This window comes from Neopelma chrysocephalum, unplaced genomic scaffold (genome assembly GCF_003984885.1).
Source record: "Neopelma chrysocephalum unplaced genomic scaffold, ASM398488v2 Primary Assembly neopelma1_96688, whole genome shotgun sequence".
In the NCBI taxonomy this organism is placed as follows: Eukaryota; Metazoa; Chordata; class Aves; order Passeriformes; family Pipridae; genus Neopelma; species Neopelma chrysocephalum.
This window is the reverse complement of record NW_020925333.1, coordinates 1,207,724-1,225,476: the sequence shown is the minus strand read 5'-3', so window position 1 is coordinate 1,225,476 and position 17,753 is coordinate 1,207,724. Positions and strand designations below refer to the sequence as shown.

At 36.8% G+C, this 17,753-nt stretch overlaps 1 protein-coding gene across 6 annotated transcripts in view; it reads left to right on the top strand.

Moving 5' to 3' along the window:
* NIPBL (NIPBL, cohesin loading factor) overlaps positions 1 to 17,680 on the top strand; it is a 164,104-nt gene extending 146,424 nt beyond the window's left edge. For 3 of the 6 annotated variants that reach the window (XM_027709177.1, XM_027709179.1, XM_027709180.1), the window contains 14 exons: positions 225 to 361; positions 2,999 to 3,139; positions 3,395 to 3,488; positions 3,596 to 3,750; positions 4,019 to 4,109; positions 7,200 to 7,373; positions 7,914 to 8,104; positions 8,818 to 8,925; positions 10,201 to 10,401; positions 10,807 to 10,953; positions 12,490 to 12,785; positions 13,100 to 13,274; positions 13,863 to 14,048; positions 14,613 to 14,978. In XM_027709177.1, coding sequence (XP_027564978.1) covers positions 225 to 361; positions 2,999 to 3,139; positions 3,395 to 3,488; positions 3,596 to 3,750; positions 4,019 to 4,109; positions 7,200 to 7,373; positions 7,914 to 8,104; positions 8,818 to 8,925; positions 10,201 to 10,401; positions 10,807 to 10,953; positions 12,490 to 12,785; positions 13,100 to 13,274; positions 13,863 to 14,048; positions 14,613 to 14,978 — 2,462 coding nt within the window. Of the gene's footprint in view, positions 1 to 224; positions 362 to 2,998; positions 3,140 to 3,394; positions 3,489 to 3,595; positions 3,751 to 4,018; positions 4,110 to 7,199; positions 7,374 to 7,913; positions 8,105 to 8,817; positions 8,926 to 10,200; positions 10,402 to 10,806; positions 10,954 to 12,489; positions 12,786 to 13,099; positions 13,275 to 13,862; positions 14,090 to 14,612 lie in introns of all 6 variants that reach the window. The other 3 variants (XM_027709181.1, XM_027709176.1, XM_027709178.1) reach the window with 2 other exon arrangements.
* Positions 17,681 to 17,753: the final 73 nt, after the last annotated feature.

Here is a 17,753-nt window from a genome sequence, read left to right as displayed (position 1 = left end):
AACTAGTGATGTCTTTGAAGCATCTTTGCTTCTTTTTTCAAGTATTTTTGGTCATATGCAAATGTTAACACATTATGTTCTCATCTCTAATAAGAATATTGTGATTTTATCTTGAAAGAGATGCAATGAAAAAAATATTCAAACAATGCTTAGGCCATATGTTTTTCATTGCTTAAACAGTACTTGGACTTTATATCATTTTTGTATTTTCTGATCTTTTGCAGATTCTGACAACAAAGGTGTGAATTCTGGTCGATTGGTTGCTTGCATAACCACTTTGTTCTTATTCAGTAAAATAAGGCCCCAGCTGATGGTCAAACATGCCATGACGATGCAGCCATACCTGACCACTAAATGTAGTGTAAGTAGAGAAAATCAGTCTTTCTTTTTCCCTAGATAATTGAGCATGAAAACAGCTGTCTTGTAAACTTGAGGCAATTGAAGGTAGGAAAAGAAAATTTAAAATTGTGGGTTTACTTTGTGGGTATCATAGCTGTGGCAGTTTGAGCCACATTAGAAATCCAAAAATCCAATTTCCAGGCTTCCCCTTCCCACAATTTATCCCAACACCAAAGAGAAAACTTTCAGGCCAGAGGCTTCTATAGGGGAAGGGGGAAGCATATATACATTTTATTTACACAAATAAATACTATACAAGCTAAAAGCATCTATATATATATTATTATACACTGCTGTCAGTCCCTTCAAAGCTTCTCCCTCAATCAGTCCAGGAAAAACTTTTCAAGGCTGATAGGTAACGCAGTCTCTCTCTTGTGGGAGTGTTTCAGGTTTCCTGAACACCAAACTCCAGCTGTTTGCTGCAGTCTTTTCTTCCTCACGAAGTCCAAGATTGCTTTGAGTCCTTTCTTCTTGGTTCTGTGTCATTTCTGCTGTGTGATCTCTCTCTCATACCTCGGTTTGCTGCTGCTGTAGTGTAGTCAGATTATCAAACATCCTCCGAGTCAGTTTTTGGCTGCCCCTGGTCAAACCTCGGCAGGGCAACTCCCAAGCCCTTCTCTGGCCCATCTCTAATTTCGCCTGGGTTTTTCTCCCTGGCACCGAGCTGCTTCGTTATCAGCCCATCCACTTGGCTCTGCTTCAATGCTGAGCCTTGCATCCACTCCCACTTAACAGTGAGAGGGAAAAGCCCCCTAGCCTTGGCCACAGGCAGCCCGGTCCAGTTATACACTGTCCCAAGCGCCCCACAGCCCAGCTGCAGGAGGGGGGAAGAGGGCCTAGCCTCCCCGCAAGGGGCTTGCCTCTCCCTCTTACCTCAGGTGCTGCGAATCTCTTCTTTCACAACACACACTCATTCCAATGCTGCCTCCAACCCTGGCTTAGGCAGGGCTGTGGGCTGCAGGGCCTCTCCTCCCCCCTCGGAGGGGGAAGAAGGAGGCCCTGCCACCCCTTCGGCCTTCTCACCCTCACACGGCAGCAGACACAGACAGAATTCCAACAGCTTCCGGTGCTGTGTATATATCATTTTTCAGCAGAAGCGAATAAGACGAGCAGTGATTGGCCCTCCAGGGAACACTGCCCTGGCACCCAATCACCTCTGAGCCCCCCCGGGGGGGGGCAATCTTAACCCATGACAATAGCTTTGAAAGTTACTAGGTCCTTTTGAAGATCTCTGTAGCTTCTAAGATGTTCTTCCTTATCCTCTACCTCCCCATTTTACAGCCAAGTGAAACTGAAACCTGTGCTGCCTCTTTCCCAGTTTTTCTCCTGTTATAAAATAATTCTGTAAAATTGTTTTGGTTTATAGTCACAGTTTTAACAGTAGTTAATACTTAACATATGAGTCTTAAGACTAAGGATAAGGTTCCATAAGATAGAGTGATCTAATATATAGCAAATATATGAGAAGGAAAATGTCTTGATCCATCCTCTTCCTGACTTCCTCTCTCACTTCTGTAGCTCTAGTCCTCTTGTATTCCTCTGTAAGACATTGTAGAAAGCTCTCATACAGAAACCCTCCCCGACTCTGGTCTCTGAAACCCTGCAGTGATTTCTGCCCTTTTTATCTGACACCCCTGATCTGGTAGAAGGAGCAGGGCAGGGTCAGGCAGCCACGGCTCAAGGAGGAGCATGGGTGGGTGGCAGCAATGCCTTTCATTAGGTCAGCTGCCCAGGGCAGCCTTGAAGAGTAATTATTACCAGCTTAGATTGGAAATACAGCCTGGCATTTTCCAGGTGCAGCCCTGGTGTGTTCTCTGGGCACATTTTCAACAGACTGTTAGAGCTGCTTCTGAACAAACAGTATAGGAAAGAGTTATCTGATTATTTACCTGCTGCAGCTTGTTTAGTGGGTTGCATCTGTTTTGTACTTACACAGGTTGAGATGAGTCATAGAATTACCACTGACAGCTTGAATAGGTCAAATAGCTTGACAGTAGTATTTGGGATTTATTCTATCCTGATTAGTGAGCTTGATTTGTCAAAAGACCATTTCAGGATGTCTCTGTAATAGATAAATATAGATAAACATTTTCCATGGGTTTCCATAGGTTCCATACTTAAAATACATTTACAAGCATGATAATGCAATCCAGTAATAATGTAACTTTTACACTTGCACACATTATCACTTTTTCTTTAAGCCACGTTAAGTCATAGCACAACTTCGTTTTGATGCTGATACCTGTTTCCAGGTGTTGTGCATTCTCTAGTTTGCCTGTGTCAGGAAGAGTTCCTGAATTTCTTGTAGGACTCCAGAAAATTATGAGACCAAAAGGTTTTCAGGTCTGATAGAGCCATGATGAGAGCTGTAATTGTGCTCATCCAGTCCTTTTTTTCCCCAGAACTTCTGTAGTAAACAGAACTAGATTTCATAGTAATACATGATTTAATAGCAGATATAAATATATAAATATTGTTTCAGATGTTTACAAAATATCTTAAATATTTGGGATTTTTAACTGTCCATGCATATTAGTAATACTTAGCTTATAGGTAACATGACCAGAAATGTTAAGCACTGTATATGCTGTTGTTTCAGACCCAGAATGATTTCATGGTGATCTGCAATGTTGCAAAAATCTTAGAGCTTGTAGTGCCACTAATGGAGCACCCAAGTGAGACCTTCCTTGCCACTATTGAGGAAGACCTCATGAAACTCATCATCAAATATGGCATGACAGTAAGCTTTTAATTGCTACTATTCTGTTGATTCCATTTCACGTGGGTTCGGTTTAAAGACAACGCCATCAAATTCAGTGTACTTGGTTTACCAGAGTTTGTACATGATGTTGTTATTTTTTAATGAGTTTGAGCAGTCCAGGAGATGGACATAACATCATATCTGTTAGATTATTAGTTTTTTGCTGCATAACTTCACAAAAATCTCAAGTTTAACTTCTAAATATACAATTCATTTGTTCTTCCTTGCTTCTAGGTTGTTCAGCATTGTGTGAGCTGTCTTGGGGCTGTTGTGAACAAGGTCACCCAGAACTATAAATTTGTATGGGCTTGTTTTAATAGATACTATGGTAAGTAAAATCACAAGTAGTTGTCACTTTTCAGTTTTGGCTACAAGTCTTATCTCAGTGATACACCACAATTAAACACTGTGATAAAAATTTTTGTCTTACTGCAGGTGCACTTTCTAAATTAAAAAATCAACACCAAGAAGACCCCAACAGTACAATACTAACTGCCAATAAACCAGCACTCCTTAGGTCACTTTTCACTGTTGGAGCACTGTGTCGGCATTTTGATTTTGATCAGGAAGATTTTAAGGGCAACAGTAAGGTAAAATAACTTTTCTTTACTCTCCATGTCTTAGATGTATTGAATGCTCCACTTTAATTTGAAAGCACATTACTCTTAGTTTCTCAAAGCTATGTATTTTTCTGTAATGCATGTGGTATAGCTTTTTGGTTTTTAAATACATGGGTTTGCAAAGGCTATGCAGTAAAATTGTGAGTCTTCTTCTTCTTGATATTTATGCTTTTGTAAGAGATTAAAAACCATCAGTTTCATCTTCAAATAGCTATTATTTTTGTTTTAATTTGCTCAGGTTAACATTAAGGATAAAGTACTTGAACTGCTGATGTATTTTACGAAGCATTCAGATGAAGAAGTACAGACAAAAGCCATTATTGGCCTTGGTAAGAAATATTTATAGTTTTTATTATTCTGCTCCAGTAAAAATATATGTGTATCAGTAGGAATTCCTGTATTTGTTTAGTCACAAGAGAGTTTGTTTAAAGTCAAAATTTACTGCATGTTTGGTTTGCGAACTGGCTATAGAAAACCTGTCAAAACGTTGCTAGTTGCATAATTCTGCATCAGGCTGGGTGCTTTTGACAGTGAATGCCTTTTGATGTGTGACCAAGTTGTAAAGTGCAGCAGATTTCCAAGGTAATGAAGATGTTACTTGTTGTAACTCCAAACCTTGTTTTTCAGTCCACAAGGTAAAAAAGTGCCAGAAAAACTTTGAATATTTTAAGTGTAGGAGCAGACATTCTGCAAGAGTCAAGGGAACCCTGGCAGTTTATACTGGCTGAGTGGCCTTTGTGAGATTAGCATGGCATTTCAGTGATTTCAGTGGTAAATGAACTGCCACTGTCTGGTTCATATCATGTTCATTTTCTACTTTGTCTACATCTGAGAGAATCTTGTTTGGGCAGATAGTCCTTGGTTTATGGGAAGGTTCAATTCAGGGTTATTGCTTGGTCTAAAGTAAGTTGTCTCCCAGGCATGTGAGCTTTCATTGTATGATTTAACTGTGGACAAGATGTTTGCCTCTTTATGTTGCTATTTAGGGGACATTTTAGATATTCTGCTTCAATTCAGCTTAAGGCTTTGAGGATAAGGACCAAGACTGAATCTGTTCTATGAGAAACCATTTCAGACAGCTGAGCAGGATCAATGGCATTGGAGTTACCTCTGTCGTGGGAACAGTGCTATGGAATACTTGGAGTTTTTCCAAGCATTACATCAATGTATGCAACACAACTGTAGTCCAGTCCAACTTATTAGTACTCTACAGAATAACGCGTGTGGGGTAGGAACTGTATTCCTTAACCATAGGCATGATTACTTTGTTCGTGGATTTGGAATATTCTGCATTTGCCAAAAGTGTTTCTAAATTATAGACCGAAATGTGATGGGTTTTGGGCAAGGGGTTAAAATAGGGATGGCTGTCCATAGTCATTCATCAGATTTTTTTTTCTCTACTTTAAGTCTTTTCTTTAGTTAAACCTCACTTTTTTTCAGTGATATATCGATTTCATCTGAGTACTGGTTCCATTCTGAGGGTAGCTGTTGGATGTATGGTAAACAGTGTAAATTTCCATCCTGTAGGCTGCTAGTTGAGCAAAGTTGTCAAAGACATTCAATGTTTGTGAGGAGCAATAAAGTGAAAAGGACTAGCAAGCTAATTCATCAGTACATGATGAAAGGTGTCACATGAGGAATGTGTACTTTCCTATCAGCATGTCATTTCAGTAAGGACACTCAACAGTTTTAGCCTTTGCCTTGAGATGTGCTGCTGCTGTTGAAGGGTTAAGCTTAACCCTAAACTTAATAATTATGGTTGGTTATGCTTCTCTTTCAGATGTGTATTTACAAAGCAAGTTGAGGATATAAACTTTTGTTAGTAAATTTAGCTAAACTTGTAAATACCTAACAGTTAATGTCTTAGTCAAGTTCAGTGCTTACTCTGAAGACTGTTAATAGAGTGAAAACAAAAGCGTGAAGAATAATGATGTGAGGGCATCTCTGGAGATGTGAAGTCAATCCTTAAAAAAACATCACAAGTGCCTTTCTTCATCTCCTATGACAGCTATGCCAAGTAAGATTTCTTCCCCAGTTGACCAGGGATGGAAAAATACAAATTTCCCTGAGAACACTGGTGGTTTAGACGCCTTAAAGCAAATGGAGAAAAATGTGATGTGGGTTGTTACACATACATCCATGTGCTTTTCATTTTTAAAATTAACCTTAAAAATGGGTTGGACGTTGGATGAGGTCAAGTTACAAACACCAATATACACTTGTATAGAGTGCACAATCATACCACATACTCCTAAGACCACTATAATTCCTTTCCCTCCTCTTTTCCCACCTGCTTCTCTGCTTCTTGCTTTGAGACCGAAAGGGGATTTTAACACACTGAGATCTTGCCTTGGACTTAGCCTTTACCTACACTGTCTTTTTGTTGTAAGGAGCCAGTTTTAAAAATGTGACTCAGTCTTCCCTCTGTTACAGCTATTTTTATACATTACTCTTGCATAATTCTATTTTCTTTCATTTTTCCCCTCATTCTTCTTTTATTTTTCTATATCTTCTGTGTGTTCATTCAAAAGCTGAGCTTCCTGCAGTCATAAAAAATACATTTAATGTCTGCTTTTCTTCAACAGTATTTAAAAAAATAATCAAATAGTTGAATGTAAATTAAATGAGGATGTTATGGTTCCATTACTGTTTTTTATGATACTCTGTAAGAGTTTGTCAGCAACACTTATAAATCTATGTACACAATCTAAAATTGTATATATTACTACTAATTTAGAAACATTTTTATGAAATACAGACTTAAGAACAGCTAGTTCCTTGGCAAGAGTAAGGCTGCAGCTAAAAACAGTTCTGGAGTGTGTATTTCCAACACATGTAATCTTGGGAACACTTCAGATAGTTTTCAAGAAAAGACCTTAATAGATACGTGAATAATGACATCAAGAGGCATAAATGTTACTGTTTCACAGCTGATTTTTTTGTTCTATTATGATGTTAAATATTCTTGATATTCATCAATTTTCTCACTTCTTCTCTGCCTCCATATAAGTAACACTGTACAGTTTCAGAAAAATATGTCTGCAAAAATATTAGAAAAATAACAGGTGATTTTTCGTAATGTTCCTTTTTTGTTCTTGTGAGAGCTCCTAGTCATTGAGATGCTGCCACTACAATGGACCTGGTTCCAGACCTGTATAACTTTTTAGTGCAGCCACTCTGAGTCAACATCCCATTTTATCCCTCAAACAGTCATGGTTAATAGAACTGTCATGGCTATCAGAACTTCTTAGGAGCTATAGGTGGTGTCCATATGGAAATGCAATACTGTTTGGACTAGAAAAGGCTATGCTGTTGGGAGGAGATAAATTTCATACCTCTCTATTGAAGGATTTAAAATGCAGAAATACAATTTCTAGATAATAATAATGAGAACTATTTCCTCTTTTTTCCACCCTTAGGATTTGCATTTATCCAGCACCCAAGTTTAATGTTCGAACAGGAAGTGAAGACTCTGTACAACAGCATTCTTTCAGATAAGAACTGTTCAGTAAACTTAAAAATCCAGGTGTTAAAAAACCTCCAGACCTACTTGCAGGAAGAGGATACACGTATGCAGCAGGCAGACAGAGACTGTAAGTGCCGAGTTCTTCTGTGCTAACGAGGCATGCAAAACTTGACTTTGTTGCATACAATTACTGTGTCTGCACTGAGTCAATTAAAATTGTAATCAGATCTGTAGTATGTACCCGAAGTATTTTATAAGTATTTAAAAAGAGGTTTATGCGTAATAGGTATATTATTTACTTTGAAGATATAAGAAATTTATAATTCCTGTATAAATGCTGGAAGGAGACCAGAATGCGTAATTGCTATAATGGTGGTAGTAATAATTTTTATCAAAAAAACCTCTAAGTTTAATTTGCAGATAAAAAATATAACTTTTTTTTTTAAATGAAAAGCCTTTATTAAGGAATAAGACTTGAATTAAAATAGTTTCTCTGTAGTTTTTTTATATATATTTAGACATTAGACTGTTCTCTGTTTCATGCCATCATTTTAAGACAACTGAAATATGTATTTATTGTGAAACTTAAAAATCAGCATACATCAAGTAAGGCAAAACAAGTGATTATACTGTGGTGAGTATGCTGTTGCTTTTGTCCTTTTCACAGGGAAAAAAGTAGCAAAACAGGAAGACCTGAAAGAAATGGGTGATATTTCCTCAGGGATGAGTAGTTCCATCATGCAGCTATATCTCAAACAGGTCCTTGAGGCTTTCTTTCATAACCAGTCCAGTGTACGCCACTTTGCTCTAAATGTCATTGCACTGACGTTAAACCAGGGCCTCATCCATCCTGTTCAGGTATGGTAAGCTTTTGTGCTGGGACTTCTTGTTATTCACGTTTTAAGAGGCTTTCACACTTACTATGTAAATTTCCAGGTTTTCTCTTCTAGTTAAGTTACAGTAATTTCTTATTGTAGCAAGAGGCCTTTACAGAAAGCATATTTTGAAATCTCCTTTATGTTGTTTACCCAGTGAGATTCCACATTATCTGTGTCGCTTACTTTTGGATTATGATGTAGAAGCCCAGACAGTTCCTAAAGAGCATGTAGAAATATGCACTGGAGCATATTTCTATTATGAATTCAAGGTTTACACTTTATCCTGTGTCAGCTTGCTTCCACCTGAATCCCTATATCCTCCAAACGCTATGGAACTGCACAGTCAGTGTCAGAACTTCAGTCGTCATTTCCATTATTCTTTGCTTATACCATGTTTTTGTAATTAATTTTTGATACTGCAGCCACTGCACATGTCCTAAGTGGTGTTTTGGGTTTTTTTTAATGGAATTGTCTGTATGCTAAATTGACTTTAGAGTTTGATAAAAAGGGAAATACTCATAACTTCTTTAGAATGCTAGTGTCTCACAGTGTATTGTACTATTAACTTGCAAAAAGAAGTTAGGTGGTAAGTTGCATGGAGCTTCCTATTCTAGTTTCTGCAATGGAAACAAAGAACAAAAAACAAAAAGACGATACAATACCTCTGAATAATCATTTCATTTGTTTTTCAAGTGTGTGCCGTACTTAATTGCTATGGGCACAGATCCAGAGCCCTCCATGCGAAATAAAGCTGACCAGCAGTTGGTGGAAATAGACAAAAAATATGCTGGGTTCATTCACGTAAGTAATTCTAATTTAACATATTAGAGAATACTGTTATATTCTTTAGTAGTTTAACATCTGAGTATGCCTTAGCTACAGAAAAAAGAGTATGAAGTCACAGATAAACAATAACTAAGCAGTTGTAAAGATGATCTTAACTGTTTTCCCTGTTTGGATATTTCTGTTCTAAGAAACAAGATAAAATAATTTGAAGTGTCTCTTCTAGTACAAAATTTCCTTTAATTTATAATTCACAATACTATTTTCTACACTGAGTAGTACTTGATAAGAGGGAAGGACAAGTGTTTCATAATGTTTAACAGTGGTTTTCCTGTATCGATGGACTAGGGAGGAGAACACCGTGTAACAATTGATTAAGTCCTTAGTGTACGGGTATTAGAATGTACAAGGCACCAAGGCTTTATAAATTGTAATCTAAGCAGGAGGAGCATAGGAAGCTGTTTAGATCCGATGAATCTTGCTGAAAGGAAAACCTGAGAGCTAACTGAGGACATGTGGAGTTGGGCATAGTGCCAATCGTTCTGCTTAAGATCTGAAATTAAGCTGCAGCACTCTCCTTATTTTAGAAAGTCCCAGTCTAGGTTCAGTGTGTGTACTGCATTGTAGGACTTTTCGTGTGTGCTTGTATTCTGCTGCATGGGAGCATGTTGATGGCGTCCAAACAGATACCTAATCCCTTAGATGAAGTATAGCAGATGGAATTTGGTATGTTAGGTAGCTGGGGTTTAACACAGTGTATAGATGCAGAGACAACTTCTCTGAACAGCAGCAGAGGTAGTATGAGAAGAATTGAATATGCAGCCTAACTAGAGATTCAGTTTGTTCTGAAACTGGAGCAGGACCCTTGAATTAAGTAAAATCAACTGGAAATTATAGGATATATGAAAAAAAAGCAAAAACCTCATTTTCTCTTTGTTAGTCCTATTGCACTCATATGGATTCAGTTGGTTTCACTACAAATGATACCAAGCACATACATTTGGTAAAATATTCTGTTCGTGTATGAACACATTTCAGTGTTCTTGAAAATCGTTTAAATAAAAATACCTGGATGTAGTGGGTAGACAGATTAGCTGTATGTTTCTAACAGAATTTACAGTCAAAGCAGTTTACAAGAAATTCTGATCTCTGCCACAAGTTTTCAACTCCAAAGGTAATATTGCCTCAGTACGTTTTAAATTTAAACTTAAGATGAGCATCCCTTCAAAAAGAGTAAGTTGTAGTGCTTTGGAAGCAATGGTTTGAATAAAAACAAATACATTTCCATTTCAGATGAAAGCAGTGGCTGGTATGAAGATGTCTTACCAGGTACAACAGGCAATTAATACCTGCCCGAAAGATCCTGTAAGAGGTTTTAGACACGATGAGTCATCCAGTGCATTGTGCTCACACCTGTACTCCATGATCCGAGGGAACCGTCAACACAGACGAGCCTTTCTCATTTCTTTACTCAACCTCTTTGATGATACTGCAGTAAGTACCACGTTTCCTTCACTTAAAAAGAAGCTAAAATGCAGCATTACAAGCTTAAGTTCTCCTTTTACAATGTATTTTTGTGATGTAATTACTGACAGCTATTTCCCTAATATACTTTTTTTGCTTTGTAATATAAGGTATTTATCTATATAATAGAATGCACTTGTTACTTTTACGTCACTGTACCTTTTTATACGCAGTTCGGACTGATCAGAAATAGTGTGTCTTCGAGTATGACTAAATTTTGCATGTATATATGTTGTTTAGTGTGGGGTTTGGGTGGATATATAGAATAAAAATTCTGATAGTTGTTTTGCTCCATACCGTAAGGAACACAGGATAAGTGTATGAATCCAAGACATTTGTACGTGTATTTATGTAATTTTTTTCTTTAACTTACAGAAAACAGAGGTGAATATGCTTTTGTACATAGCCGACAATCTAGCCTGTTTTCCTTACCAAACACAGGAGGAGCCGCTGTTTATAATGCATCATATAGACATTACACTATCAGTTTCTGGTAGCAACCTACTACAGTCATTTAAAGAGGTATATGCATTTATATTTATTATGGTGGCAACATAAGCTGCTCTATAACATGCTAGATTTTTCAATGTACCATTATTATGGTGTGGACCAGTAGCATTGCTTTGTATGTAACCGGTAGTAAAAAACCAAGCAACCCTGCATCTCATAGACACTAGTTCAAAACTTTACTTACATTACTGCTTATGTTAATAAAAAAGAATGATGAATTTTGAGATCAATGCTATATAATTTCCCAATATGGCTGAATAATAATTAATTGCATGCATTCTGGAAGTACATGAATAATCATGGATACTAGTTTATTGTGGTTGGTTGTATAATTTTAATTATAAAATCCAGTTGACAGTTTGTTATCAAGCAGCAGTTGCATTTGTGTTGCCTGAGAGACTTGAAATACATAGTTTATTACAAGAGAGGGGTGAGCAATATTTCTTAAGGCAGCACATAAGAACCTGAATCATGATAAGTACCTGTTGTTTATGGCAATACACAACCCTGTAATTAAAAAGCCACTGCTTCTTAAAGATTTCAGTGTCTTTCTTTCCTGCAAAACTTTTAACATTAGAAGGTGCAAACTGTCAGGAATCAAACCGCTTTCTAGAAAGTCCAATCCAACTAATAAATACAGGTCAGAGTTGATGCCTGAACATACAGTGCCTGGAAAGTACATTGCTTTGAACTCTCACCCTACTGAAGTTGATTTTTAATCTGCTAGAAAGAGACGTGCTAGAAAGCACATTCTTGAAATTGAGGACCAGTGTGTAGCACCCAGCACAGAAAGGATAAGATCCTGGTTAGGACATGTTATTGTCTATGTCATGAAAAATCATACCATGTGCAGTAATAATGCACATATGAAATTCTGTAGCTCTACAAGTAGTAGAACTAATAATAGAATCATAGAATGGTTTGGGTTGGAAGATCACCTAGTTCCAGCCCTCTGTCTTAGGCAGGGACACCTTTCATTAGACCAGGTTGCTCAGAGCCCCATCCAGCCTGGCCTTGAACACTTCCAGGGATTGGATAAACACCTCTAGGGGTGGGGCGAGGGATTGTTATTATTAATACTATCGATGATCACTTTGCTCAGCAGTGTAGTTAGTGTCATAGAATTTTAAGAGACGAGGATTTAAACCGTCTTGGACTAGTCTGTACCAAAGTACATGTGGAAATTTCAATGACACACAGAAATAACATCCAGGTGAAAGAAAAACAATTTTCTTTCTGATTTATTGTATTTGGCCTTCTACTGTATTTTACTGTAACTGATAATGAACTGAAGCAGTCTTTTAAGGATAGCATGTCATGGGAATGCTTGTTGTTTCAGTTCCTTGCAAAAAAACTCTAGGCTTTGGATAAATATTTCAGTATCTTTTTGCCATAAAGAAATTTAGAATTATCAAGTTATAAATTACTGATCTTGTTCAGAGAATTCTTGCTTACTTATGCCAGTAATGATTTTGAAAAGATCTTTTTAGAAACATACATGGTACTTACTCTAATTTTGGAATGTGTGTTAACTTCTCTGCCTTGCAGTCTATGGTGAAAGACAAAAAAAAGGAAAGAAAGCCTTCATCAGATGAGGAGAGTGAGAGTGACAGTAACAGTGGCAGCGAGAGTGAAAGTGAGGAGGAAGCTTCTAAGCCTCGGAGGTTACGGAAACGAGTGGACTCTGATTCAGATTCTGATGAAGAAAATGACATAAATGCTGTGATGAAATGTTTACCTGAAAATTCAGCTCCTTTAATTGAATTTGCTAATGTCTCCCAAGGCATATTACTACTTTTGATGCTGAAACAGCATTTGAAGAACCTCTGTGGATTCTCTGATAGGTAAGACTATTTAGATAATAGACCACTCATTATGCAGTGATTTATTTGTAAGGATTAAGTTTGGGAGATATTTTTATATAAGTTGATCATAACTACTTGTTTAAGCAATAGATTTTTGTAAAAGAGAAACCAAATGTGTTAAGTTGAAGGTAATGGAACTCTGGCTTAGGAAAAGCAATGATTTCATTTCTTACTATGTTGTCTATTGTATATGGAATTATTAAAATACAACTACTTGAAGATTTCTAAAGCTCTTTGTTCAAATTACTCTGGACTTTCCTTAAAAGCTCTTCTCCACTGTTTTCTTTAAACAGTAAAATTCAAAAATATTCTCCATCTGAATCTGCAAAAGTTTATGATAAAGCTATAAACAGGAAGACAGGAGTGCATTTCCATCCAAAACAAACTTTGGATTTTCTGCGAAGTGATATGGCTAATTCCAAGATCACTGAAGAAGTGAAGAGGAGTATAGTAAAACAGTACTTAGATGTAAGTAAAGTTACTTTGCAGAAAACCTGAAATGCTTTCAAACTAGGTAATATAGGTAAAATAACTTGAAAGTACATGCTGATATACTGGATGAACATTTCAAAATTTTAAGTTCCTAGTCATCTGATGTGATATGCTGACCTTCCTTTCAGGATGTTTAGCAGGACTATATTTCAAAGACTTCTAATAAGTTTAAACACAATGCAAAGTAATTTCAGCTAAAGAATATTCACCTTTATGGAGTATTTTCTGGTTTCAGGTATCGCTCCCATATAATTTGTTCACTTTATCCCTGTCTGTTTCCATCATGGGAGCAGAGACTGGGTGTAGTTTATTAGCTGTTCCCCCTCTCCCAATAACAATTGAGAAAACTTGCCATTTTGAAAACACAGGAAGAAATTTTATGTATCTACTAAAAAAAGATAGCAAAGTTAAGTGTGTAGAACAAAACATAAGCTGTTCACATTTGAAGTTGCCTGGGGTTTGTTTTACTGTTTCTTTATGTTGCTATTTGTTTCATCCTTAATGTAGTGTGACATAAATGTCTACTTTTAAAGTTACAATGTGGACTAATCTTTTTTTTAATAGTTCAAGCTCCTTATGGAACATTTGGATCCTGATGAAGAGGAAGAAGATGGAGAGGTGTCAGCTAGCACAAATGCTCGGAACAAAGCAATTACCTCGCTGCTTGGAGGAGGCAGCCCTAAAAACAATGCAGCTGAGACAGAGGACGATGAAAGTGATGGGGAGGATAGAGGAGGAGGCACTTCAGGGGTGAGGCGGAGGAGGAGTCAACGTATTTCGCAGCGTATTACGTAAAATGATTTTTATGTGCTTATAAATGTCAGTTTATTATATTAAATGTACACCAAGTAATGTAATCCACATGAAAAAAAGCATTTTGTAGATAGAGATTCTCTACTTAACCGTTTATACAACTTTTGTAGAAAGTTTAACAGAAAAGACAATAAAAAAAAAACCAAACTAGAAAATGAGATTTATCCCGTATAAAAAGTTATTAATTTTCCTTTGGAATGTACTGTGTGTTATCCTTTTTATTGTTGCCAAGTTTTTATGTAGCTTTATGATTCATGTGTATATATAATTTTATATATCAATAAGAGATAAAGACACGGGTACAAATTAAGAGTATGTGGTTTTACAAGGATTATGTTAACCCCTTGGCGCTGGCGGTCGCGGTGCGTCTCATTGCCGGCAATGGAATGTGTGCCGGGAAATCCCAACTCCCGGCGTCAAGGGATTAAAAGCAATAAAAGCAATAATTTCACTAAAGTTCTTTTGTGTAACACTTGGTCTTTTTTCCCCCCAATGTTTTAGTCATTGAGAAGGTCAAAACGAAATTCAGACTCTACGGAGTTGGCAGCACAGATGAATGAAAGTGTTGATGTCATGGATGTCATCGCTATTTGCTGTCCAAAGTACAAAGACCGACCACAAATTGCAAGAGTAGTACAGAAAACCAGCAATGGCTTCAGTGTTCAGTGGATGGCAGGCTCCTACAGTGGCTCCTGGACTGAGGCTAAGCGCCGTGATGGCCGCAAACTGGTGCCTTGGGTAGACACTATTAAAGAGTCAGACATTATTTACAAAAAAATTGCTCTAACGAGTGCTAATAAGCTGACTAATAAAGTTGTGCAGACTTTACGATCGCTGTATGCCGCCAAGGATGGAACTTCCAGCTAATGAATTTGTACATGCAGCCAAATTTACAGGAAATGAAATAACAGAAAAAACTTGAAATATCAACTTTCTGGCAAAAAAAAAAAAAATCAGTTAAATGAAGAGTAAGAATGGAACCTGGGACGCGGGGAAAAAAGAAGGAAATGTTTGGTAAACATTTTTGTGGGAGCTTCCTTCGCTGTTGTGCAGCAGAAACTTCTCAGTTCATTTTTACTCCCACTGTATTATAGTTTAACAAAAAAATTGTTTATATCTTGAAAAAAAAAACCTTTCTGTTTAAAAAAATAAACAAGTGAATGTTGGAAATTAGTCTGTTAATGTTCTTAATAAAGTGTTCTTGGAGTTTAACCTAGCAGCGGATGGCTTTCTTTAGCTTAGCCCAGTTTCCAGGAAAGCATTGTTTTTCCAGGCTGTAAAATGGCAGAAGCTCCTGGATATATAATTTATTCTGTTGAAGAAAAAAAAAAAAGGAAAGAAAAAAAAAGCATGCAGTATCTATGACCTATCTGCAGGAGGAGTTTTTGTAAATGTAGATTTTGATGTATTAGGTCACCCTGAAATAATACAAGAAAAGGGATCCCCAGCAAATCTGGTGGAACGAATACTGCAATAAATTTTTTTACTTCTCTTTGTTACTTGTCTGTTTCCATTTGAATTTCTTATTGTAAAGATCTGTTTAAATCCATTTATATTATTTTGCAGTCTTTTATGTAAAATTTACTATATCAGTGGTTTTCAAAACAAGACATAAAATATTGTTTATACAGTTTGTATAGGCTGACTTCTGAATAATTGGTATCTTTTTATTTTTATCCCTGAAAGGGTGTAAACACAAGTTAACTCCAGGGTTTTATTGTATCCTGCAATATTTAGTGTTAACAATATGATTTAGCACTGTGCCAAACACATTTTCAAGAGTACATTTTGATATAAAAAGAAACTATAGTTTATTCCTTGTATGCTTCAATTTCTTTCTAATGCTGTCCAAATGGTAATTTATGGTAGTTCAAATTTGGGGAAAGCTGAATGACTATTCTGTTTGGGCAAACTGGCCATGTGTGCATTTCTCTGGGTTAATATAGAGAGGTTTGTGTCAAGAGGAGATCTCTACCAGTATCTGAGGAGTGAATGGGTATGAGTCTGGCTAATTACACTACATTCCTTCACAAATGAATTTAAAAAAAAAAAAAAGAAGTTTGTATATTAGACTATTTTTTTTACTAATTGAAAGATGTTTTCACGTTTTGTAAATTGATAAAATGCTACTGAAATCTTCCAGAAGCATTTGCTTCAACTGCCTTGCCACAACCTTTCGTAAGCAGTTTGTCTTCCTAGAGAGTAAGAAAAGCAGCATATTTGCAAACAGGAAAAAAGTCTAAAACAGCTAAACTTCTTAGGGGACTATTAAACCCTGCTGTCTTTTCAGATGTATTTATCGAAAACAGATGTTCCTCAACACGTAATTCTTTTTCTATTATGTTTTGTTTCTTTTACAAATTTAATATATGGTAGGAGGCTGTTTTTATGTAACTAACTTGCAGAATTCTAATACTTTAGTCAATTTGTGAGGAATAGTAACAGTATTCCAAAATATTCTTATGTATAGAAAACGTCACATTAAACAACTTATTAATAACTCCTCAGAATCCAGTTAGTAAGTTGTTCCTATAGGAAATGCCTTTTTGCTGTTTCATCACTGGAATTTTTCTGAACAGAAATATTTTTAGCACCTCTTTGTTTTCACAATTGATAGTGTTTTCTTCACTGTATGAAAGGCCACCTCTTGGACTAAGATAGATATTGTTAAAGTAGGGAGAAGTAGAAGTACAAGTCACTCTTCTGCAGCACTGGAAGTGAGACATTTTTGTATCAAACAATGAAAGACTGTATTTCTCAGGACCAGATGCAGCTTTTATAGCAGGAGACTCAGAGAATAGAGGGGTTATATAATGTGTCACATGTTATTACTAAAAAGAGGTGAAAATACTTCACAAGGAGACTCCCAAGTGATAAAAACAAGGATTTCATACAGTTGCAATGTAAAATGAAATTGTCTGTTAGTCATCTCTGATGCGATTTATATTAAAGCATCTTATCTTTAATAGGTAATACAAATATTTCCTTGTTCATAAATACTTTTCTGGCTTTTACAATAGCAAAGACGGGGTTTTATTTCAATGTGCTCGGTATTTATTGGAATAAAATTATCAGAAAGAAATTATGATTAAACAATGGAAACCTGAAGGCTAAAGTTGTCTTAGTTGAGGGGATTTAGACTATTACTATATTGTGTGATATGCCAAGTGCTCCTTGATGGGATCTGATGGCTGTTATATAATTTACAGTTATAAAACTGATTTTAGATTATTAAATAAATTGAATATGATTCTTACTAATTAAGAGTTGAATTTTACCCTCCTGAACTACCCAGAGTAATACCTAGTTTTGTTTTGCCAGTCACAAATATTGCAGTTACGTGCTGTGAAAGGAAGAGGTTGCAGTGCTTGGTTTTGGTAAACAAACTCCTGTTTGCTGTGTGTAACATGGGCTGGTGATTTTCAGGAGCAGGAGGTCGAGTGCCCGAGGCTGCAGTTGGCATCAGTGCAGTGCTCAGCCTCAGGGTAGCAATTGCGATGTTACCACCATGAACCACGTTGTCAGCAACAACGTGCACCAGGATAAGTGTTTTTCTATATTGGGGGGGGGGGGGGCACGGCGCTGATGCTAACTTCAGCCTCGGGCACTCGACCTCCTGCTCCTGAAAATCACCAGCCCATG